A 23346-nucleotide genomic window follows, 5' to 3' on the forward strand; every position below is an offset into this window, starting at 1 on the left:
GTACAGTTTTTATTGATGCTTTGAAACCAAAAAAGATCTGCAGTCACTTCAGTTCAGATGATTCACAGATGTTTATCGTACTGATGTTTGGATTTGGCTGAACAGTTTGCATCGAAGCACAAATCGCGCTGTCGATTCGTGCGGCAACATTTTGTAACGGCTGGTCTTTTTTTTTTACTGTGATTTGTGCTGCAGAAGATGCAGGACTTTATGAAAAAGTTTTTAAAAAAAGGTCTGCATGTGTCCTGGGGTAGATTCCTACCGCGAGATGCTGCCAAGACCCAACTGTCTGCCTTGTTGTTGTTCCTCTAAAGTAGTAAACAATCTGGTTTTCATTAGAGGCAGCTTTGAATGCATCTATCAATAAGAAAAATACATCATCGTGAAGTAAAAAACTGCCACTCAGTTTATCATTGTTCATTAAAAACACATTCTTTTGACATTTCGGTGGGAGGCTGCCTCTTTCCCATAAGCAACTCCTCTGTGTGCCTCCGTGGTTTTAAAAGGCTGAGCTTCCCTTCAAGGCGGCCAGCGGCGCCCAACGCAGACAGCACTCCACATCGGCCAAGCTCCGTTCACCAGGTGATGATTTTGATGGTATTTGTGTATTCTTCTAACGTTTTAAGCTCCTGACAAGGCAAGGTAAGCCTCTTTTGTTTAGCACCTTTCAACAACGAGGTAATTCAAAGTGACTTACATGAATTTAAACATGCATTCGGATGAAGACAATACAAAAATACACATAGAATATTAGAAGAAAAAAAGTCCCATGAATCCTTAAATAAAAGACGGATGGAGATTGAAAGCTTTGTTTGAAACAGACCTCATGTTGTCTTGTGAGTGTGTCCCAGATGTGAACGGCACAGCAGTTGAATACTTTTTCTTTTCCTGTGTAGTTCACACAAGGACAGTTAGAAAACCTTCATAACGTGAAGTAGCAGCTCCCTCCACTGCTTTATCTCCCAAAGATGGTGTTTTAGAAGAATGCATTGTCGTCGCAGAGGAAGGCAGAACAAAGTGTTCCTGTTTGTTGGTCTTGGTGGGGCAGCTGTCTGAATCAGCAGCAGCTGTTGGAATCAGCTGTCGGCTCCATATCAGACTAAAAAACAAAAATAAAAAAGAATTAAACTCTAAGAGACCTACGATAGACCTGCTTTCGTCTTGTTTGGGAGGTGCAGGGGTCTTTAGGGAACCTGGAGGTTCATTTGAGATGCACTGTGTCACGAGTTGAGGTCAAAAATCGGCATGAAAGTTTCCCCCTATCCTGAACGTCGTCTATTTTGGGAGTAATATTTAGCCCCCTTCAGACAAGCTAGGCATGTTATTGGAGGACGAGTGGATTCATGAGGCGTCTAGTTTCATTTCATACTTATCTTCACGCTGTCTCTAAGACCGCGTCTGCTCCAACACGCCGCAGCCCCTTAAAATATAACATTTATAATTATAAATTATAATAAAATTATAATAAAATCTCGCTCCCTAAAAAAACTAAATAATTTAATAAACTCAAAACCTTTTTAAAGAAAGACACTGACAGATTAGTGCTTTGATAATTGCTAGATTTCCAACCAAAAAGTAGTAAAGTACTGGCTCATGAAACACAATATGGAGACTCATCACATGTGATAACCTCTTGTTGTACGTACCGCAGGATGAAGAAGAAGCTGATCATTGACGCAGACATCGGGGTGGACGACGCTCAGGCCGTCATGGTGGCCATCGCCGACCCCGACGTGGAGATCTTGGGGATCATCTGCTGCTTCGGCAACACTCCCCTGGAGAACGTCCTCCAGAACACGCTGCGCGTCCTGAAAGTCTGCAACCGGCTGGATGTGAGTTATCTTGTTTTTACAATACACAACAGAGGTGTGGTGATGTTTGGTGGGGGGATTTCGGGGGTTCATATAAGCAGCTGGGAACACACACACACACACACACACACACCCTTCACGAGCTCAACGTCCCGCCCTCCTCAGATCCCGGTGTTCCGCGGCTCCTCCGGGCCGCTGCTGGCCCGCAAACGCCACGCTGGAGATTACCACGGGAAGGACGGGCTGGGGGACGTCCCGGATCCGGACGCTCCGGGCCTGGAGCTGCTGCAGAAGAAAAGAGGTGTGCCGGCGATGATCAAGCTCATCAACCAAAACCCTGGAGAGGTGAGACAAACCCCCCCCCCCACTCCCCAAAGAAAGGAAATGCATTTCAATAAAGAACAGATGGAGCTAAATGTTTTTTCCCCACTCGGGAGTTCAGGTGAGCCTGGTGGCCGTCGCGCCCCTCACTAACCTGGCAGTCGCCATACAACTGGACCCCTCCCTGCCCAAGAAGCTGAAGGCGCTCTACATCATGGGAGGAAACACTGACTGTATGTTATTCATCTCAAAATCAATTCCCACACCCAGATGCGTCCATTTCCTCCCCTGCACTCACACATGATTAAGAATGATGTGTGTGTGTGTGTGTGTGTGTGCAGCAAGGGGTAACACCACCATCTGCGGAGAGTTCAACTTCGTGGCCGACCCCGAGGCGGCCTACATCGTGCTGGACCGCTACACCTGCCCCACCTACATCGCCCCCTGGGAGTTCAGCTGCAGGAACAGCCTGCCGTGGGTGAGTGGCTCCCTTTGAATGCTTCCCCAAATTAAAAGCATTGCACCCACAATGCCGTTTACCTTCAGGAGTCATGTTGACGTTCCTCCCCCTCAGTCTTTCTGTGACCGCTGGCTGGGCCAGACCACTGAGAAGGCCGCCTTCATGAAGAAGATCACGGCCCTCTCCATGAAGGTACACAGGCAACATCTAGAGAGTTTGGGTGGCGGTCTCGTCACAGCGTGGCCCTTCATGATGTCTCGTCTCTGCAGAAAGCGAAGTCGGAGGACTATCAGAAGGAGATCACGGAGGGGAAAGGGTTCAACTCCTGCGACACCTACGCCATGGCGGCCGCCATCGACGACACCTTCATAACAGAGAGTGACGAGGTGAGCGCCCGCTGATCTCACGCCTTTAGAAATACAAAGCAGATCAGATCATAACCCCCTCCGCCAAAAAACATCTTGTGTTCATTCCCCCAGGTTGCAGTGTCAGTGGAGTTGGAGGGGACCTACACCCGGGGCATGATGGTGCTGGACTACATGGGTCTGCTCAAGAAGAAGCACAAGGCCTTCGTGATGAAGAATGTCGACTTGGAGAAGTTCCAGCAGATGTTCATGAATTCACTGAAGTGAATACTGTCACATGCTGAGAGCCTGACGGCGTTCAATATGATGAATAAAGCAGAACAAAGCAGTATTTGTGCCTCGTTTCCTTTTTTATAAACATGGCTGAAGCATCTGTGTCATTCTTTTCTTCTTCTTCTTGGATTCACTATAGAAACACATGAAGACTTCCTGCCTGGTGCTAAAAACATTGCCTACCAACGCAAAACAGGAAATTCCTGCTCTGTCTTTATCGCTGCTCTTCATGCAGAGCAGTGTTAAAAAAAAGAAAAAAAGAAGAAAGGAAATCTGATAGTTTGCTGAGTTGTTAGGCTTCGAGATTTTACCACTGAAACATGAGACACAAGTGTCCTCACAGGAATGGAAATTGCTCAATAACCTAATTAATACATGAATAAACAACTATTTATAGAGTAAAACAAGACAATACTTTAGGAGGAGGAGACTAAACACTGTACAACCCACAACAGATCATGTTACATCCCTTAAACTTGATTTTTTTTTTCAACGTTTGCCTCTGCTGGTAGCGGCCCAGCCCAGATGCATGTGGTGGTGTTTTTTTCTGAGCGTTTCATTACCTCCCCACTTCTTTGCTCTAAAGGAAACAAAGAGCAGCAGCGAGACATCTCCCTCCACAGCCGACTCTAGAAAAGGATCGCACTAGTTGCTGAAACCTTTCAGACTGGTAAGTTAATCTCTTTGTTCTCTGCACTAACTGCTTTCTTACCCTACTTACAAAGTAATCAACGAAGAGGATCCGGATTGTTTTTACCAGAAATGTGCACAGCGGGTGAGACGCTCACAGCGCGTCTGTAGCACGATGGTCGCAGCTACGTGGGTGTGTTTACGGTCTGACACGGTGTATATACACAGGTATATCCACTACAAAAACAAGACTATCCAGATTTCTGCAGACAGCCACCACTTCCTCTTTGTCCTTCGTCCATTCCTTGAATAGATAAGATGAAGAAGCTGCTGTTCGACATGGACCCAGGGGTGGACGATGCCCAGGCCATCATGATGGCCCTGGCGGCCCCCAACGTGGAGCTCCTGGGGATCACCTGCACCCACGGTAACACGCCGCTGGACAACACCTGCAGGAACGCACTGCGCGTCCTAAAAGCCTGCAACAGGCTGGATGTAAGAACGTACCGCGTCACAGAGCCGTTATGAGGTCAGGATGGCTCCGCCGCGTGCTAAACCTGTCGCCCTCCTCAGATCCCGGTGTACCGCGGCTGTCCACAGCCGGTGCTGGGGCGGAAACGCCACGCTGGAGATTTCCACGGGAAGGACGGGCTGGGCGACGCCCCAGATCCAGACGCGCCGGGCCTGGAGCTGCTGCAGAAGAGAAGAGCTGCACAGGCCATCATTAAGATCGTCAATCAAAACCCTGGAGAGGTGGGGAGCTGGTGGAGAACGATGTGACTGTCGTGTCTATGCAGCATGCATATATTTGTATATATATTGTCTTATTTATGAACTTATGAACCCTTATTTCATTCTTTGTACTTAAGGCGAGCCACCATAGGTGAATGGCGTGAAAGAAAATGAACCGTATTGTGTATTTATTATTTATTGTGTTAGAAGTTTTCTGAAATTCTATGTCTAACTTTTGGTGAATTTAGGAGAAATCAGACACAAATAGACAAAGTAGGAGCGTAAACACCTAAATGTCCTTCGCACCAGACTAAAAGAAGCCATGTAATGGAGGCAAAATAGCCTTTATGACAGATATTCATGCATCTTTAATAAAAACCGATCCTCCCCTCCTTTTGAGAATAATAAAACCAATTATAGATTTTAGTTGTAAAGCTGATATAACATTTGGATTCATATAATGAGATCCATAAACAGGAAGACTGGCTACAGCAGCTGGTCCATGACACCTATCCTCTTCTTTCATACTGCGAGCAGGTGACGCTGGTTGCCACGGGGCCCCTCACCAACCTGGCCGTCGCTGCACAACTGAACTCGTCCTTCTGCAAGAACCTGAAGGCGCTCTACATCATGGGAGGAAACACTGAGTGTAGGTCCTCCGGCGTCAACGTCAACTGTCAGACACATAACTTCAGATGGTGATAATGAAGGAAGGTGTGTGTGTGCGTGTGTGTGTGTGTGTGTGTGTGTGTGTAGCCAGGGGTAACACCACCGTGTGCGGAGAGTTCAACTTCGTGGCCGACCCCGAGGCGGCCTTCATCGTGCTGGACCGCTACACCTGCCCCACCTACATCGCCACGTGGGAGTTCAGCTGCAGGAACAGCCTGCCGTGGGTGCGTAACTACCACAACGAGCCAGATAGTTAGGGGATATCATGGTTGTGGAAACAAAAAGACGACGCGCTTGACTTACTCTCCGTCTCCCTCAAGTCTTTCTGTGACACTTGGCTGGCCCAGGACACTGAGAAGGCTCGATTCATGGAGAAGATCTACAGTTACACCAGAAAGGTGCGGCGGTTGTTTCTTTTTAAAACACACTAAAAAAAAAAGAAGAGTGTTTAGAGCAAAATGTCACTTTCTACGTCGCCTGTTTCGTCGTCACCGCAGATGGTCCAGACCGAGCGGTACCAAAAGGAGCTGGTGTCCGGGCCCGGGTTCAACTCCTGCGACACCTACGCTGTGGCTGCAGCCATCGATGACACTCTGTTGACGGAGAGCGATGAGGTTGAAGCACTCGCTGGCACCCACAGGTTCAGTTTTTTGCAGAAACAAAGACGTTGTCAGTCCATGGTCTTGTCTTCCTCCTCCAGGTTGCAGTGACAGTGGAGTTGGAGGGGGCCCACGCCCGAGGCATGATGGTCCTGGACTACATGGACATGCTCAAGAAGAAGCACAAGGTCTTCGTCATGAAGACCATCGACCAGGAGAAGTTCAAACAGCTGATGATGAACGCACTGAAGTAGCATGACAAATGCTATTTGTTCCAACAGGCGGACAAAAACAATAAAAGTGGCAGATGACTGGATTCGTTTGTTGATATTTTTTTAAACGTTTGTATTCATTAGAAGTGGACCGCCTGTTGACTCATTCATTATATTGTTGCGATGGACGACTTAGTATGAAGGTCGTTGTTGTTTTGTAAACCTTATATAGTTAATGTAAAGACAAAGGATCATAATATAAATCTAATAAGGCTGAATAAAAGTTTTTTTATCAGCACAGTAACATAAACAATAAGACATAAATGTCCTCTCTGAGGCATTTCTGTCTCCAGAAAGTAAAACGGAGTCAACCTAAGTTAATAAAACCTTTTATTGGAAGTGTTTTGGAATATACACTTTAAGAAAAAACAGAAAGGGGAAAAAAAAAGTGGCCATCCCATGTTCCTCCACTTTCCTTTTATCTTATCAATAAACGGGATTATTGTTCAGTCTTTTTTTTTTAAAGAAAACTCAAGGAAACAAAGCAAATTTGTCCTCTTCTTCAACAATCCTCTGTGTATATATTACAACCTGCCAGAATATTTACAAATCATACAAAAGGAACCACAGTAAAAGCCGTATCTCCCGTTTTCGCAACTACAGTCCAAACACATCACTGTTCACCGACTTCGGAGCTCAACGTGAGAGCCAAACAGAAAATGAGTCGATTGAGAGTCGAGCGACCGTCAACCAGCTCGGCGTCGACCAGTCCAGCGTCTCAGTTCACGGAGAGTCCTCCCTGACCAGATGTTAACTAACAGAAGCTGGAAATTGATTCTTGACACCTGGATGCGAGTTGGAAGCAGATTTTTGAGTCGGCCTGGAGCCGACTAGTGTCCGATTTCAGAGACGAGCCGGTCCTACTGGACTCTGTACTTGTAAAACCAGCAGAGGCCCTGAGTGAAGTTCCAGCCCAGAGAGACGGAGAGGACGTAAACGAGTCCGAGCAAAGCGAAGGGGTAGAGCAGCACCACGGTGTTCTTCAGGAAGGGAAGAGCTGTGGGGAAAACACGAGTACATCAGCTGACGCTTTGAGCCGACATAAGAGATCTATAAAGTCACGTTGAAATACACACTACATTCCTTCTCCTTTATGGGGAAACAAAGTTAAATGGTGACTTCTGCTTTATCCCTAGATGGAAATAAACACTCCAACCAATAAAATGTCTTGACCCTCCCACATCAACCATCCAGATGAACAATCCCTCTTTCTTTAACGTCCTCCTCCAACTTCCAGCTGTCAATGTCAATGACAAAAGGCAGTAAATTGTGCTGTTATTTAGATATATAATTAATCTGACGAATACTTTTCTCTGTTAATTGATATTTTTTTATCAGTTGATAAAATGTCTGAGCATGGTCAAATAAATGGCCATCATAACTTCCTAATACCCAAGTTGAAGTCTCAAATAGGCAGTTCAGTCCAATCACCAGTGTGAACCCTCTCAACAGAGAAGTGGCAACTTGCAAATGTTTGGTAATTTTGCTTAAAAAAGCTCTGAAACAAAACAAAGGTCTAAACAAATCAGTTGTTGTTCAAAATACAACCAGAAGTTATCAGTCCAACTCGATCTGAATGGTCTATTTAGTGTTATATTGGTACTTTTTGTGTGAAAATTAAATACAATCTGTGTTTAAATATGAATAGGACTTACCATTGTAACCTAAGAACGTAATGTAGAGATAATAACTAATGGCGATCAGCCACATAGTGTTTCCAAAAAAGTATCCGACGAACCAGTCTGAGTTTATTATCACAACATCTGAAACACACAAAACAAACTGTAAGTGTGGTGACAAAGGACGGAGGCAACATTAATTCATGCTCACACATTGTCTCATGTCATAGCTTTTCTTCACAACGGTCAATATTCATTACATGAGTTGCTGTTTCTATTTCGTAAGAGAAAAAAAATGTCTATCAAATTTAAACACAATTTTTGTTTCATTTTATTATAAATTGTTAACTATTGAGTGAAATCAAACAAAAATAATAATTAAAAAAGTTGCATTTGGACTTGTTAATCTTCATTTAAAATTGAATACACATTTAACTGTATTAAAGACCATTTCTGGCTTTGTAATTGGATGATGTAATCTCAGACACAATGCCATAACTCACAAAAAGCCTCAAGCTACTCACGGTTGATGAAGAAGAGCTGCAGGAAATGCAGGATGACGAGAAGCGGGTAAAAGGCATTGAGGTGAACATCAAATGCGTAGCCCCACTCCACATCAAAGTTTCTGCTGGGTTGCTTCAACAGATACTTGTTGCTGATGACCCTGAAAAAGACAGAATGAATAACATTTCAGAGGCGGTCGGGGGTCTATCTTAGAGTTCACTTACTTGACAAACCCCCTACTCACCACATGATGGTTGATATGAGAAGACCAACTCCTATACAGTCAACAATGACCACCCAAAGCAGCAGCTTCAGCGTCTCCACGACTCCCATGTCCAGCACCAGACCAAAGCCTATTGTTGACACTGCGGAGGAATAGAGGGAGCGTTTAGTCATCATGGCACAGTGACAACATTCAGATCCAACACTGCGCTGATTGCAGACTCACCACATAGCCAGATGCTGAGTAGAAACAGGAACGCCGGGTCGTCCCTGGCCCACTGGTCCTTGGTCTGTTTCCTGTAGTGGAAGTTGCGGTAGACTCTCTGCGGTGATGTGAACAAGTAAAGCATTTGCCACATGGCAAAGTCAAAGTCCATCTGTCTGAAATGGAGCAGCCGTCGCAGGTACTTGTAGCGCTTGAAGCCCGCCGTGTGACGTGCATTGTCGCTAGAACCGAGAGCGCCATTACTGTTTGGTGTGGTGGTCGGCAACATGGTGCTGTGTATCACATAAAAAAAAGAGGGGGGAAAGTAAGGGACAGTGAAGGAGAAGAAAGACGGGATGAAGTGCTGCACAAATGCAGAGTTCAGCATTTTCTGGTGCATTCACAGCAGGTTCAAATGCAGAAAAACCAATACAACTAAACGGATATTATGCATTTTGTGGTTAAAATACTTCATTTTATAACGTGATGAGTCACTTTCATATCGAGTCTCATATAAAGCTTCCAGTTTACAGCTGATAGTTGTCACAGACATCGTCACAGTGACAAATATGAATCCACAGAAACTTTAATTTCATCAATAAGAACGACATAGTAACATTACATTTTAGGCTCTAGATGCCGTTTATTAAAACTTAAAAGCTATAAAATGTTATGTCTGGTCTATAACGACTATATATGGGAGAATTATGATGAAAGTTTAGAGGAAAAAGTACAACTTGTATAATGTCACTATCTGAGACACTTACTAAATGAATAATAAACACACACAAAAAGATAATACCACCTGCTGAGCAGACATGATGTTTATAAACTGACAAGTTCACAAAAATAGTCTTGCATCCCACATTTCTATCATATATCCTATACGTGTGTTGAATATATCCTATTGCATGCTGTCACTGAATAAACTGCTTTTAAAAAGAAATGACAACACAAAAACAGAGGGTGCTACTGCAAACCTATGCTACATATAAGCTAAGTTACAGTAAAAAACTTCTAAATTATACATATTAACTATCCTTCATAAACCAAATGCACTACTGCTGCGCAGTATCTTTTACATCCCCAACAGGCACTAACACATTCATGTTGTTGTGGTTGACGCTGTGTTTGCTAGCAGACAATGTTAGCTCGTTGCTAACTAGTTTAATAAGATAGGAAGGCCTGGTCACTTTAATTTGTAAAATACTTGGGTAAACGCCGCTGTAACTTGGTGGTATTATCTAAACACCTAAACCTATTTACTCTGAATTATATTTACCTGTTTGTGTTGTACTCCTTAGGAGTAGAAAGCCTCAACTCTTACTCGTTTATGTACCTGTTTGTAGACCCTTCCTGAACTGTCGCAAACATGAACACGTAGATACTTCCGGTATCAGCCCGGTGCACCATGGGACATGTGGTCGAAATGAGAGGATCGCCTTCAGTACAAACTAAAACATTAAAAAAGAGGATCTCGTTCAGTGATGTAAGACTAAACATGGCATAAACTAATAAACCATACTTGAAGTGAAAGAAAGAAACAAAGAAACAAAGAAAAGCAGAATAATGTAGTTATGTATGACTTTATTATGAAATTTCAGCCCAGTCCAAGAGGAAGTAGGACAACATGCTATTTCCGCTAAATACGCCATAGTTATTTGACTGGTAGCACAGTTCAGATCACCGCTGTTCTGGTCCAGAAGGCCAAATAGCGAAAGGTAAGACTCATAATAACTTTATGCACTCATGAACCTGGACCTCTATTTGGTATTTCATTGCAAAAGCAAAGGACATGAATGTGTTTGACCTCATTACCCGCTGTAACCCTCTTACAACACTGCAATGCCCGTGTCCTTGAGTGGTACTCTGAGCTAGCGCTGTTAGCCTGGAGGCAAGCAATCCTGTCCACATTGCTGGTAAATCGTGTATATAATGGTGCCTGCCAAGTGTCAAGGTTGACATGTTCCCAAATGTCTGCTTGACGTCTCTGTGTATTATCTCCTTGAAACGTTACTAACATGTTTTAGTGACGACATCATGTGTTGTTGTTGACAATGACAGCTATTAGTTTAGCTAACGATGGCTGTTTAGGCTCTGATTCAAGTTGAAATCAATTTTTGAGACTCGAAGTCTGAAAAATATGAACTTAATTCAAAGTGCACAATATACATTTTTGGAAGTTGGGGCCGGATTATTTATCTTTTCTTAAAATTCAAGACTTCAATCCAGAATATATGAAAACATAACATCACATTCAACAGGCTTTGGATTAAAGAGCAAAATAGTTATCACATTTAACAGTAAATATGTTGGTTCTAAACCTGCAGCTATGAGCATTATAAGACAATGTAATAACATAATTTCTTTCCTCGATGAAGGAAGGTCTTTTACTTTATGCTGCTCTTTTCTGTGGGGAATTTTACAACCTCTTCATTCAAAAATAGTTATTTTGTTGAAACAAACACAGTCTGGATCCAAGACATTTTCTATTTAAATAGTGTCGGAGACAGTCGTGCAAAAATGTCATGAAATGTAAACCTGTTGACCATGTTTTCTTACTTCTCAACAAACAGACGGCGGCATCTTCAAGGCACGCTTACTAGTTGTGGGTTAAACTGAAACACGTAGTCAATTTTAGTTGATCAACATAAATCAAATCTGCAAGAATATAAATACCTAATTACTCATATTATCAGGATAAAGTTACCTCATGTGTTGACTGCTTTCTTTCTGTCTTCCTCTCACAGAGTCATGTTGCGACTTCCAAACGTCGGCCGGGCTTTAGCCGGAGCTGCCAAGAGCGGCCTGGCTCCCTCCAACACTGGTAAGTTGTTTGTGTCCCTTTTAGGAAAACAGACTATATCATTTGATTGATTTTATTTGTCAGGTTTAATTTAATCTAAAATACATGTAACCTTTGGGTTTCCTCTTGCAGTGCGTACTCCAGTGCGTGCTGCCAGCAACATGGTGGAGGTGTTTGTAGACGGGAAGTCACTGGAGGTGGCGCCTGGAACTACTGTTCTGCAGGTAAGAAACATCCGATTATTTTACTGCAAACATGCACAGATGTTTTATGTTGTATACTGTATCTTGCGCGTTTCTTTCCCCATCAGGCCTGTGAGAAGGCAGGAATGCAAATCCCCAGGTTCTGCTATCACGAGCGGCTCTCAGTGGCAGGAAATTGTCGCATGTGTCTGGTGGAGATTGAGAAAGTTCCAAAGGTAACCAAGTGCATCTGATTGGTCAATAGGCAGAACACTTTAGGAGCCATTTGGCTGAAAATGTTAAATTATAAAGTTTCAAACATAAGACGAGACTTCTTTGCACAGAAATAGTTGTAAATGCCTGCAGTACTGCTGTCTAATTGATGTGCGCCTGTGTGCGCTCCTCAGCCGGTAGCAGCCTGTGCCATGCCCGTCATGAAGGGCTGGAACATCCTCACCAACTCAGAGAAGACTCGCAAGGCCAGGTACAAAATAAAATGTTCACATATGATTCAAACTAAGAACATAAACTATTGAATGAACTTTCTTGATGAATGTGTTTCTGTATGTGTCATTAGAGAGGGAGTGATGGAGTTCCTGTTGGCCAACCATCCGTTGGACTGTCCCATTTGTGATCAGGGAGGAGAGTGTGACTTACAGGTAACTGCGGACTGTAAATAAATACATATCTATATCTATCTTGGTTTAGGACTAAGCCTTCATTCTAAGGATAACCTCCCAAACTATCATCTTTAATATTTTCTACTGTGCTAATACTCCTGCCTGCTGCGTTCTCAGGATCAGTCCATGCAGTTCGGTTCAGACCGCAGTCGTTTCACAGAAGGGAAGCGAGCAGTGGAGGACAAGAACATCGGGCCGCTCATTAAAACCATCATGACCCGCTGCATCCAGTGCACACGCTGCGTCCGGTAAGTGCATCACATCCACCAGGAAGAGTATAATAATCACATTGCCTTCTATTGTCCCTTTAAGTGGTGTCATATGAGACCCTCTAACATTTGTTCATGCATTCCTGTTTTTTTTCTTCCCAGTTTTGCCAGTGAGATCGCAGGTGTTGAAGACTTGGGAACAACAGGAAGAGGAAACAATCTGCAGATCGGGACGTACGTGGAGAAGATGTTCATGTCCGAGCTGTCGGGCAACGTTATCGATGTCTGTCCCGTCGGAGCGCTCACCTCCAAACCCTACGCTTTCACCGCGCGACCATGGGAGACCAGGTAGGACTGGATTTGATGCAAAACCAGAGCAGACAGTTGCTGATTATACATTTACAGTTCATTCAGTCCAGTCGTACTGGTTTCTTTAATTTCGTCTTGTGCTGCCCTTTGCAGGAAAACCGAGTCGATCGATGTGATGGATGCTGTGGGCAGTAACATCCTGGTGAGCACAAGAGGAGGGGAGGTGATGAGGGTGATGCCCAGGCTGAATGAAGACGTCAACGAAGAATGGATCTCTGACAAAACCAGGTAAATTAATGGACCAAAAAAAAACCCAGACATGTTGCGACCTTGGTGAGAGAAAAAGGAAATCCACAAATGTGTCTCCTCAGGTTTGCATATGATGGTTTGAAGAGACAGCGGTTGACCCAACCAATGGTGAAGAACGATTCCGGTCAGCTGACCCCGACCACCTGGGAGGACGCTCTTTCTCGTGTTGCTGGAGCAGTAAGTGTCGTTTTCTTCTTGAGTGAATGAGACGGGTGATGTTTGTACCTTTTTTTTTATTGTTCTCGTTTCCTGTTTTGGTCGTATTGTCATATTTGAATCTGTGTGTGAACTATATCTTTGTGATATCTGTGTAGCTGCAGAGCGTGCAGGGCAGTGAGGTGGCGGTCATCGCCGGAGGGTTGGCCGACGCCGAAGCTCTGGTGTCCCTCAAAGACCTCCTCAACAGACTCGACTCAGAAAACCTCTGCACCGAGGAGGTCTTCCCCATGTCGGGAGCCGGGTAAGACTTTGTGGATCGGAGTTAAAAGTTTGTCGCTCACAGAGTTCCCGGAATCTCTCTCACAGCTTCCTTGTCTCCCTGCAGCACTGACCTGCGCTCCAACTACCTGTTGAACTCTCGCATCGCCGGCATCGAGGACTGCGACCTGCTGCTGCTCGTGGGAACCAACCCGCGCTACGAAGCCCCGCTGTTCAACGCCCGCATCCGCAAGAGGTGAAGCTCCTTCATTGCCCCTCCTGGAAACAGTTTATCGCTGGTCTTTGCTTTTTATTGGATGAAAAAAAATCCAAGTTCAGTAATCAACGCGTCTTTCTCTGCCCCTCCTCTGTCAGTTGGCTCCACAATGAGCTGCGTGTTGCCATGGTCGGTCACAATGTCGATCTGAGTTTCTCCTACGACCACCTGGGAGAGGAGACTTCGGTGCTGAAGCAGCTGGCGGACGGCACACACCCCTTCTGCCAGGTAATCGAACTCGTACGCAGTCTAACTGGGAGCACGTCCAGAGAGAGTTTTGACGCTGATGCTGCAACAGATATTTTTTTGCAACTCTCGGATGAATTTCTGTCAACTTTCACCTGAAATGTTCCTCTCCCCTCCTTGGCCTCCAGGTCTTGTCAGAAGCCAAGCGTCCGGTAGTGGTCGTGGGTAGCAGCGCTCTGCAGAGAGAAGACGGAGCCGCCATTTTGAGCGCCGTCACCGCCATCGCTCAGAACGCCAGAACCAGCAGTGGCGTGGAGGAAGGGTGGAAAGTCCTCAACGTCCTTCACAGGTACAACTTGGCGATCCTCAGAAGAGTGGACCCATTTTAAGCCTCTATTCGTGAGGTTCAGGATTCCTGCTCATCCTTTTATGTGTGTGTGTGTGTGTGTGTGTGTGTGTGTGTGTGCAGAGTGGCCAGTCAGGTGGCTGCGTTGGACCTGGGCTACAAGGCCGGAGTGGACGCCATCCGGGCAAATCCTCCCAAAGTGCTGTTCCTGCTCGGAGCTGACGCCGGCTGCATCACCAGAGCCGACCTGCCCAAGGACAGCCTCATCGTCTACCAGGGTACACGCGCCACGAAACAAACGCACAATCCATGGTCACCCTGAGAGCGTGAATATATTAAAATTATAAATTATAATTTCTTCGAACCCCCATCCTCCAGGTCATCACGGGGACGTCGGGGCAACAATGGCAGACGTCATCCTTCCCAGTGCTGCATACACGGAGAAAAACGCCACGTACGTCAACACCGAAGGCCGGAGCCAACACACACGGGTGGCCGTCACCGCTCCGGGGATGGCCAGAGAGGACTGGAAGATCATCAGGGCCGTATCTGAAGTAAGCAGGGAGTCACTCGCAGGGCTCCGTACACATTTTAGATCACAAGGCGCGGCCATTTAATGTGACGTCTTTGACCCGTTTGCAGCTGGCCGGCGTGACGCTGCCCTACGACTCTCTGGAGGAGGTCCGATCCAGACTCGCCGAGGTCTCTCCCAATCTCGTCCGCTACGACGACGTAGAGGAGGCAAACTACTTCAAGCAGGCCAACGAGCTTGCCCAGGTACACGCACAAACACCCGTTGAGTCACTCTCGCTATCTAGCCGGGGGAAAGAACACCGAATCGATCCGCCTCTTGAATTGTTCGCAGGCGGTGAGCCAGGACCTCGCAGCAACCCCTCTGGTGCCGCAACAGCTAACGGCGAAGGACTTCTACATGACAGGTACGTGTTTCTCTTTAAACGTGGCAGAATAGAAATGCGTAGACGTGAAATATAATCCTCTCGTATGTCCCTTTCTGCGTCCAGACTCGATCAGCCGGGCCTCCCAGACGATGGCCAAATGCGTCAAAGCCGTAACGGAAGGAGCCGCCGCCGTCGACGAGCCGTCAGTTTGCTGAACGGCCACCGAGCTTCACACACACACACACACACACACACACACACCCCCACTGTTCAACACACACTGCTCTAACAAACTCAGTGTGTTGCTCCTTAATTTAAAGTTGTCCTTGATGCTTGTACCATACAGTTCAGTCGTTGTTTTCACTCCTGTGAACAAGCTTTGTTGAAAAAAAAACGTATTCAAAAGATTGTATGAAATATGAATAAAATCTTTAAAATGTCTTTACTCCAGTTCGAGTGATTTCAGCTCATTCCGTCGCCTGTTTCATTAAGAATATATCTATATCTATAGATATAGATATATATCTATATATATATATATAGGCTAGAAAACGTGCAAACCTCATTATTCTTATTATAACGTTAATCATAGTACCTTCCAGTGCAGTATAACATTTACATATTTAAAGTTGTGACCTCTAACTTCTGCCACTTTAATAGAAAACAAAACTCTAACTGCAATACCTCATTTGCAATACAACATTAAAATGTCCAATTTCTTTCTTTTTAATCTTTCCAGGCAGCGTTTGCCAAACAAATGAAATATGCTCAAATCTGGCTCCTGGTACGGAGAAGGCGGTCTCTGCAGAGTCCAGGGGTCAGAACGGGGCCGCTGCATGAGCAGAGCAAACAATTAGCACATTAATGAGCTGTTTGCTTTGGGCTGTGCTTGTTGTGGCGCTGTCGTGTAAAAGAAACACCGCAAGTACAAGTTTCAGCAAGGAGTCGGGTGGCAGGACGGATCCCCATCTTTAATACGAGTTGGAGTTCATCTTGGGAAAGCTGGTTTCTTGAACAGACTTTGAGCAAGAAGACACTCTGATTTTGCTCGTGTAAACAACCGCCTACTTGAACAATCAGAGCCTCAAGTCCACTTTAAGTAAAGAGGAAGTAAAGCTAAGGATTTAGGGATATTGACGGTTCAGATCAGGATTTAAGGCGAGCCTTTTGGGAATGATTGTCTTTGAAAATCCCTTTTTTAAAAGAGTTAAATGTGTCTTGAATAGATCCAGAATTGGACAATGAGGGAGTTGGACACAGTTCCTCCAGACGAATGGCTCTTGTCATATACTGCTCCCAAAAAGAGGGAGAGAGAGGGAGAGAGAGAGAGAGCTCTTATAACCAAACAGAAGCAGAGAGAAGACAGTCCCATCTCTTCATTCCCTGCCTGCTCAGTGTCTGAGACCGAAAACTGGGAGTTCATCATTTTACTCCTCTCCATATCTGGAAGTTTTTTCTCCACACAGGTCAGTATTAGCACAACCTGCAGTGCAGCAGTGTTACTTTTTCGGCTGTGCATTTTGTCGTTTTACAGATTCTGTCGCACAAAGTTTGTTTTGCGAGTCTCCTTTGAGTTTTGTGTTGTGACTTCAAGTCTCTCCACGCAGGGTTTCTTCATGCGGCGACGGACAGGAGACTCGTACTAAACCCAACGGGAAGATGGTTCCAGTGAAACTCCTCATTCTGGGAGCTCAGAACACTGGAAAAACAGGTCAATGGCAATATACAGACAAACATTAATATGCAGACGGGAAAGAGAGACAGGATGGGGGACACGTGTGCACATTTTTGATTATGTAACTGTAGCTGAGGTCGGGGACACGCGGTCACGTTCTTTTTTCACACTTTTGGCAAATAAAAGAGGTTATGTTTGGGGTTACATTTGGATCACGGTCTGAAAGGTTTTGCTAAATATGGAAAGCTTGCACAGGACTCACGTTGACCCCACCGCCTCTGTCTCCTGGCTTCTGTCAAATCTTATCTTCCCATCGAAGGAAAATAGATCAGTGTGAGAAATTGCTTCTTCATTACGAGCTGATGTGCTCCTTTTGCAGAGCAGGGATGTAAGTGGAGGGATGTAAGGGACTTGTCGGGCTGTTCTTCGACAATAAAACGAAGGAACGCGTAAACTGGAAGCTGCAACAGGACCAGACGGACGTTTTATACTGTGGATTATCATTATGATATTAATATCAAATATATCCGCATGTGACAGAGGTGGAGGCCAAGTTTTAGTTCCTTGAAATGCATTGAAGCTCATCGCTCTTTCTTCAGCTGTAAAGGTTCAAATAAACAGGCTTAGTAACCTTTTAATGCGTGCTGCCAAAAGGAAATACAGAGAGCCCTCAAACAGCAGACGTCAAACAAAGCGTCCAGGCCCCTTCCACCCAAACACAGAGAAACCACTCCTCCATCTGTTTAAACAAGGCAGGTAGCATTACTAAAGGGGAGCCACAACATACCGTAGGCTGCAGATGTGTGTGTGCGTGTGTGTGTGTGTGTGTGTGTGTGGATGAGGATCATTAGTTTGTGCTTCAGGCCGTTCACTCTGTTTGTGTCTGTCTTGTGTCTCCAGCACTGTGTGTTCGCTTTATAACCAAGCGCTTCATCGGTGAATACGACCATAAAAAGGGTAACTATTTATTGCAACAAACATTCTTAAAGTGGAGGAAATAACATGAGCGTGCATTGCTTTATTCCCGACTGGGTTAAAGAAGACAAATGTGTGTTCCCCACAGAGGTGACGTACAGATGCAGTCGGGCGCTGGACCAGGAAGCTGTTGATCTGGAGATTTTGGATGTAGCTTGTAAGGTAAATGCAGGCTTCTGTTTAGAAAGCGGAGAAGCCCATTCTTCTTTTTTGCTTGGACCATTCTGTCTCGTGAGGTTTGACGTGTCTCAGTGTCTCCATCATGGCAGCTTTCTAACACACTGTCCGCCCCAGGAGGGCTCTGTGGCGTCTCTGGAGGCGTCCATCCGCTGGGCAGACGGCTTCCTGCTGCTCTACTCCATCACGCAGCGCCTCAGCTTCCTGGACGTCCCGCGACTCAAGAAGCTCATCGAGCAAACCAAGCAGAGCCTGGGTACGAAATATTGAAGGGAAAGTCCAAAACAGTCCCGTACATGTGACTTGAGATCGTCTGAGGACACTGACGTCAAACCTGAGCGGCCCATCCAACACACGGAGGCTTTCGGGACACTAATTTGACAGTGTGACGATTAAGGCTGCGTGTGTTTTGGCAGGAAGGCAGTAAAATTGTTTTAAGCTCTCCAGTGTGTTTTCACACAAAATACATAATGTCAGCACCCCGATTCTGGACTGTATGTTTGTGTGAGGAGACAAATGAAGCAGCTGTTGAACTACTGAACCAGCGGTATGATCTCAAGAGGAACAATGTGTTCAGTGTGAGTGTCTGCTCTGACTCCGGCTGACATATGTCTAATGTCACCTACACACACACACACACACACACACACACACACACACGTATAGTCCATGTATGGTAGGCCGTCCTGTGATCTGTAGGTGAACACTGTATGCCATAACATCATCCTGCCGGTTTATTGTCACTATATTTCAGTGTTTATGTGCATGTGTGTGTGTGTGTGCGTCTGTGTGCGTGTGTGTTAGTTGTACCCACAGTGCTGGTAGCCAACAAGGCAGACCTGGAGATCGGCAGGGAGGTGACGACAGAGGAAGGTCAGAGACTGGCCAAGGATTTACGGTGTGTGTTTGCAATTTTTTTTGACAATATTTTCTCTCATTTATTGTATTTCATCATCAATATTTGCCTTATGTTTATTGAGTGCGTGCACGTGTGTGTGTGTGTGTGTGTGTGTGTGTTTAGGTGTGGTTTCAGGGAGCTGTCGGTGGCAGAAGCGGTTTTAGCTGTGGAAGCAGCCGTGTTTCAGCTCATCAGGTTTGGTTCAATTCCATTATAACTATATTTAAGTCTCTTTACACCACGGGTGTTGCCTTACAATAACTGTGACATTTAAAATATATATATATATATATATATATATATATATATATATATATATATTATTATCATGTCAATAATACGATAATGGTGTCTAAATAATCCATCTCCATACGCTTGTATCTGACTATAATTCATCATTATGAATCTAATTTTCTAATTCTCTCAGTTTGTCTGTACTGTATATTATATGAGGAAATCCACACATATAGTTTGTCAAACGTGAGATGCTTCATATTGGTCAGATGGCCGCTCTCATCGGCAGCCGGTGGTGATGCTTTGTCTCCCGTCCGTCAGGCTGGTGTTGGACCAGCAGCGTCCTCTGCCGGACCGCCGCTCCTACATGCTGACTGTTCGCCACGCGCTGACCAGGAAACTGACCCGATCCAAGACCATGCAGTGGTGACGACAACTAAAGAACAACTAGAGTTTGCAGTTGTGGGTGATTTTACTGCACAGTTCCAGTTCAGCTTGAGGTAATCTGGAAAGGAGGGGTTGGGGGGTGAAAGGAGAAGTGCATGTCAGCTGGTAAAGATTTGGGATGAGTGATGACATCAGTTCATCTCCTCCTCTAACAGCAGCAGACAGTTTAAAGGGGCCCGGGTGAGAGTCGAGGCAGCTATTCAGAGGGAGAAACTACTGCTTTTCTGGCAAGAGAAAATATAAAGTGGCCTAAATACACACTCAAGGACGGATGGTGTTTCTTTTTAAGTTATTTATTTGTGAAGACAAACCTATCTGTGCAGTGGGGGCGGAAATTCATTTCCATATAGACACGTTTTTCTCTCTTATTACGGTCTGCACACACAGTCACATGCATTATTTACTGCCAACATGTGCTCGGTAATTCCACGACCAGCAAAAAGCAATCATCCGTTGAAGCCGTGCACACTGAGAGCGCCCGTTTACATGTCCGAAAATGACTTTCGTCAGGCTGCGTCCACAGGAGAACCAGTTTAATTCATCCAGCAGAGGGCGGTACAGTCATTTCATCTGCTGCAGACTCATCACAGTATGTATAATGCACTGTTTGTCCAGTTTGGTGTGGAGGAAGTGAGATCCTATATATCTCACCAGAACAACGCTGTCATAGCAGCAGATTAAGGCACTTGTTTGTTTTGAATAAAATCACAAGGAATCGAGTGTGTGTGTGTGTAACGTTTGAGTGTCGGTGTGGTCGTCAACTTCACGCACAAGAATCTAACCCGAGCATGAACCAGTCGGTGAGTAAAACAGTGAAACTTGTTGCAGGAGTGTGTCGATGACGTGAAGTGCGTAAAAGAATGAGGCTGGCTTTGATTACAGCCTTGGCGTAATTTGACTGTGGTTCCCTCTCCGTACAGTATGGACTGCGTCTCTCGCTCTCCTCATCGCTCACGCTGAACTTCTGAACTTTATGATCAGCGAGAGACATCTGAAGAAAACAAAGTAGAGACACAGGAAAAAAAACAAGTCGGAGAATAAGAGAGGATATAACAGGGATCAAAGCATTGGGCGTCTTTGGGCATTTGGTCTGTGAAGAAGAGGAAGAAACAGAGGGCCGCTCAGTCTGACTGCTCTGTTTATACACACTGCTCGAGCTCCTGCCACTTGTAAAGGCTTCATGGGAAATTGACTGTGTGCTTACTCCCGCTGTCCAACCCCACAACCATTTATTATACATCAACTACTCCACCCAACTGCCACCAACCATCCAACCAACCTCAGAACCCCACTGGGCTCAAACATAGAGGATCAAAATGTGGAGATAGTTACATATTTCTAGAGTTATTTATACCAGACCCAATTATTGCTACTATTTTTAACTTTCTCTGTATTCAAATGATGGGATTGCATCGTTGGATTGTAGTTTTCATTGATACTGTCGGGGTCCGCCTTTCCCGGGTATGATTAAAACACACCTGCTGGTACCACCCGTCGCCACAGGTGTCTCTAAAGCAGCCATGACTGGATTATTGGGACGAAAATGAGTTTTTAACTGGTCATAAAAACCATCGGCTATTTCTATTTTTTAATGCCTGTCACAGAGTCCGACATGGTTTTATGTCAATATATAATTACCGTCTCCGGCTCAAACAAAGTTGACTTCCACCATTGTCATATTGCAGTTTATAAACGTGCATATAGCAACAAATAGAAGCATGACCTCATGGCTGCGCGTCCTGCCAACAGCTGTACTTAAAAAAGCTAAATTGTGTGAAAAGTAAGTTGTGTCATTCTTTCACTATACTTTCCCCCAAAAATAAACGAGTCCAGTTCTTGTCGACACACTTGGTGGAGGTGCTCATGGGAACACTACTGCTTCTGTCCACAAAGCCTACACACAATGAAAGTTCCTCAATAGTATTTTGGAGTTAATGGCAGTATTTGCATTAGTAGATGTATCCAACAAAGCATATTGTTGTCAATGCCCTCGAGATATGAAGAAATATTAACATTAGTTTGTCTATTTTTCCCAGAGAAGAGCATGAGATGAAGTCAAAGGCTCCGACAAAAGCAAATAAGGGTGTTTGTTCATCTGTTTTCATGCTGGTTCATTATTTCTCTCATATCTCCGCCCTCATGGTGCTATAGCTTAATTTCAGGTGAGGAGATGAATTGGATGGTTGAGGACATGTTTAATATTAACAGACTCGGGGAGTGGAAAAAAAGTCATAAATATCAAAGTTTGAATTAATATTCACCAACATGAGTGGGTGCTTCGGTGAATACGCCCCAGCTTCTTAGCAAGGTCAGCATGGGAGTGAGAGGAACAGATGATGTGGGCACTGCAAGCCGTTTTTCTCCAAGTGATCGTGGGAGTGAACCTGTCATTTACTCAAACAGACAGACGCGAACGGCAACGACGTGTTGCTCGCCTCCACGCCCTGATTTGTTTGTGATGCCAACAAAAGCTGATTGGATTCGAGGAGACAGACAGACAGACAGAGGACGACGATGACAACAGCAGCGAATGAGTGGACGAGGGAGGCGGGGTGGGGGGGGGGGGGGATCACACCGGTCCCCAGGGAGACGAAAGGTCAAAACCAGGACTCACCTCTTTGGCTCAGAATAGAAGATGAGTCACACCTGCATCATCAGACCGGGAGCCAATCAGAGAGCTGCCTGTCACAACTTGCATCAACAGATGAACAACCAATCAGGGAGCGAAAGCTTTTGGATTCCCAGAAGTTTTTTGCAAATCAGATTCATTTTGAGCGAATACATTCATCCTGAATTAGCAGCGTATACAAAGTAAGGTTCACAGTTATTTACCGTGTCACAATATATGAAGGGAAAAGTCGACCTGAGTCCTTGTGTTGTGTCCGGGATGACTCACTTCCATAAAAGCTGAGTGCTGAACAGCTGATTGACCATTGTGGAGGCATTGATCAGCATCAGCTGATTGAGCATTGTGGAGGCATTGATCAGCATCAGCTGATTGAGCATTGTGGAGGCATTGATCAGCATCAATGCCTCCACAATGATCAATCAGCTGTTTCTTTACGACACGGTTTCAGCATGATGTTGATGCCACACGGAAGTACATTAAATACAACCCAATGACGCAATGGATTTAAAAAGATATGAGAAAAAAAAGTCTTGGACTGTGTGAAATGTGTTTTTTCCTGCATAGATAGGTGCTTTTATTGACTATGTGTGTATCAGGCACAATGAGTATTTCCTCTTTTATTTAAAACCTTTCCATGTTTTGAGACCTGCTTCGTGGCCCTCGGCTTGTAGCGCAACACAAGTTACACAAACAAAACAGGGGTTGTCTCTGTGCTCCGCTGCTCCACAGGGCCTCCAGTGGTCAACAACTCCACGACGAGGCACCTTTACACTCGAATTAGGATCAGTTCGGTTTACTGTCGTCAATGGAAGGTCACGACAGTCATACAACACCGACGTGCGTGAGAGAAAAGACAGAGACGACCACGTCCCTCGAGGTGGAACACCTCCGTAAACCGATATCGGGAAGGAGAAAGGAGACGGATGAAAGAAAGGAGGCGAGATTAGTGATAAGGAAACGGCAGAAAAAAAGAAAGCAGGAAGGGAATAAGAGAAAATGATGTAACAGG

The 23346-nt window shown here is 45.1% G+C and overlaps 5 protein-coding genes across 6 annotated transcripts; 4 read left to right on the forward strand and 1 right to left on the reverse strand.

Moving 5' to 3' along the window:
- The first annotated feature begins 495 nt into the window (after positions 1-495).
- LOC137794029 (inosine-uridine preferring nucleoside hydrolase-like) lies at positions 496-3280 on the forward strand. Of its 2 annotated transcripts, none has more exons than XM_068590573.1 (8): positions 496-582; positions 1652-1832; positions 1977-2156; positions 2254-2365; positions 2474-2610; positions 2707-2784; positions 2862-2978; positions 3072-3280. In XM_068590573.1, the coding sequence occupies exons 2-8, from the start codon at positions 1653-1655 to the stop codon at positions 3222-3224; spliced, it is 957 nt and encodes a 318-aa protein (XP_068446674.1). In that variant the 5' UTR covers positions 496-582; position 1652; the 3' UTR covers positions 3225-3280. The 2 variants fall into 2 exon arrangements, with proteins under 2 accessions (XP_068446674.1, XP_068446675.1); XM_068590574.1 differs by having other exon boundaries at positions 563-642.
- A 470-nt stretch (positions 3281-3750) lies between these two features.
- LOC137794079 (inosine-uridine preferring nucleoside hydrolase-like) lies at positions 3751-6169 on the forward strand. Its single transcript, XM_068590678.1, has 8 exons — positions 3751-3900; positions 4174-4355; positions 4434-4613; positions 5130-5241; positions 5349-5485; positions 5582-5659; positions 5759-5875; positions 5962-6169. Exons 2-8 carry the CDS (start codon positions 4179-4181, stop codon positions 6112-6114), a joined length of 954 nt encoding a protein of 317 aa, XP_068446779.1. The 5' UTR covers positions 3751-3900; positions 4174-4178; the 3' UTR covers positions 6115-6169.
- Positions 6170-6515: 346 nt separating this feature from the next.
- unc50 (unc-50 homolog (C. elegans)) lies at positions 6516-10054 on the reverse strand. The gene is made up of 6 exons (XM_068590752.1): positions 9965-10054; positions 8704-8975; positions 8500-8620; positions 8276-8415; positions 7788-7895; positions 6516-7129 (listed from the first exon to the last, which is right to left on the reverse strand). The coding sequence occupies exons 2-6, from the start codon at positions 8969-8971 to the stop codon at positions 6993-6995; spliced, it is 774 nt and encodes a 257-aa protein (XP_068446853.1). The 5' UTR covers positions 8972-8975; positions 9965-10054; the 3' UTR covers positions 6516-6992.
- A 209-nt stretch (positions 10055-10263) lies between these two features.
- On the forward strand, positions 10264-15743 carry LOC137794267 (NADH-ubiquinone oxidoreductase 75 kDa subunit, mitochondrial-like). The gene is made up of 19 exons (XM_068590994.1): positions 10264-10403; positions 11433-11509; positions 11621-11712; positions 11799-11906; positions 12078-12154; positions 12248-12329; positions 12468-12598; positions 12722-12907; positions 13022-13156; positions 13240-13354; positions 13492-13637; positions 13722-13850; positions 13970-14099; positions 14246-14406; positions 14527-14681; positions 14782-14957; positions 15046-15180; positions 15269-15341; positions 15426-15743. Exons 2-19 carry the CDS (start codon positions 11437-11439, stop codon positions 15515-15517), a joined length of 2196 nt encoding a protein of 731 aa, XP_068447095.1. The 5' UTR covers positions 10264-10403; positions 11433-11436; the 3' UTR covers positions 15518-15743.
- A 961-nt stretch (positions 15744-16704) lies between these two features.
- Positions 16705-19691, forward strand: zgc:110699 (uncharacterized protein LOC325371 homolog). The gene is made up of 8 exons (XM_068590995.1): positions 16705-16768; positions 16910-17013; positions 17878-17934; positions 18041-18114; positions 18247-18385; positions 18934-19027; positions 19151-19222; positions 19583-19691. Exons 2-8 carry the CDS (start codon positions 16962-16964, stop codon positions 19689-19691), a joined length of 597 nt encoding a protein of 198 aa, XP_068447096.1. The 5' UTR covers positions 16705-16768; positions 16910-16961.
- Positions 19692-23346: the final 3655 nt, after the last annotated feature.

Source organism: Clinocottus analis, unplaced genomic scaffold (genome assembly GCF_023055335.1).
Source record: "Clinocottus analis isolate CAN_PGR_092001 unplaced genomic scaffold, fCliAna1.0.p SCAF_24, whole genome shotgun sequence".
Lineage (NCBI taxonomy): Eukaryota > Metazoa > Chordata > Actinopteri > Perciformes > Cottidae > Clinocottus > Clinocottus analis.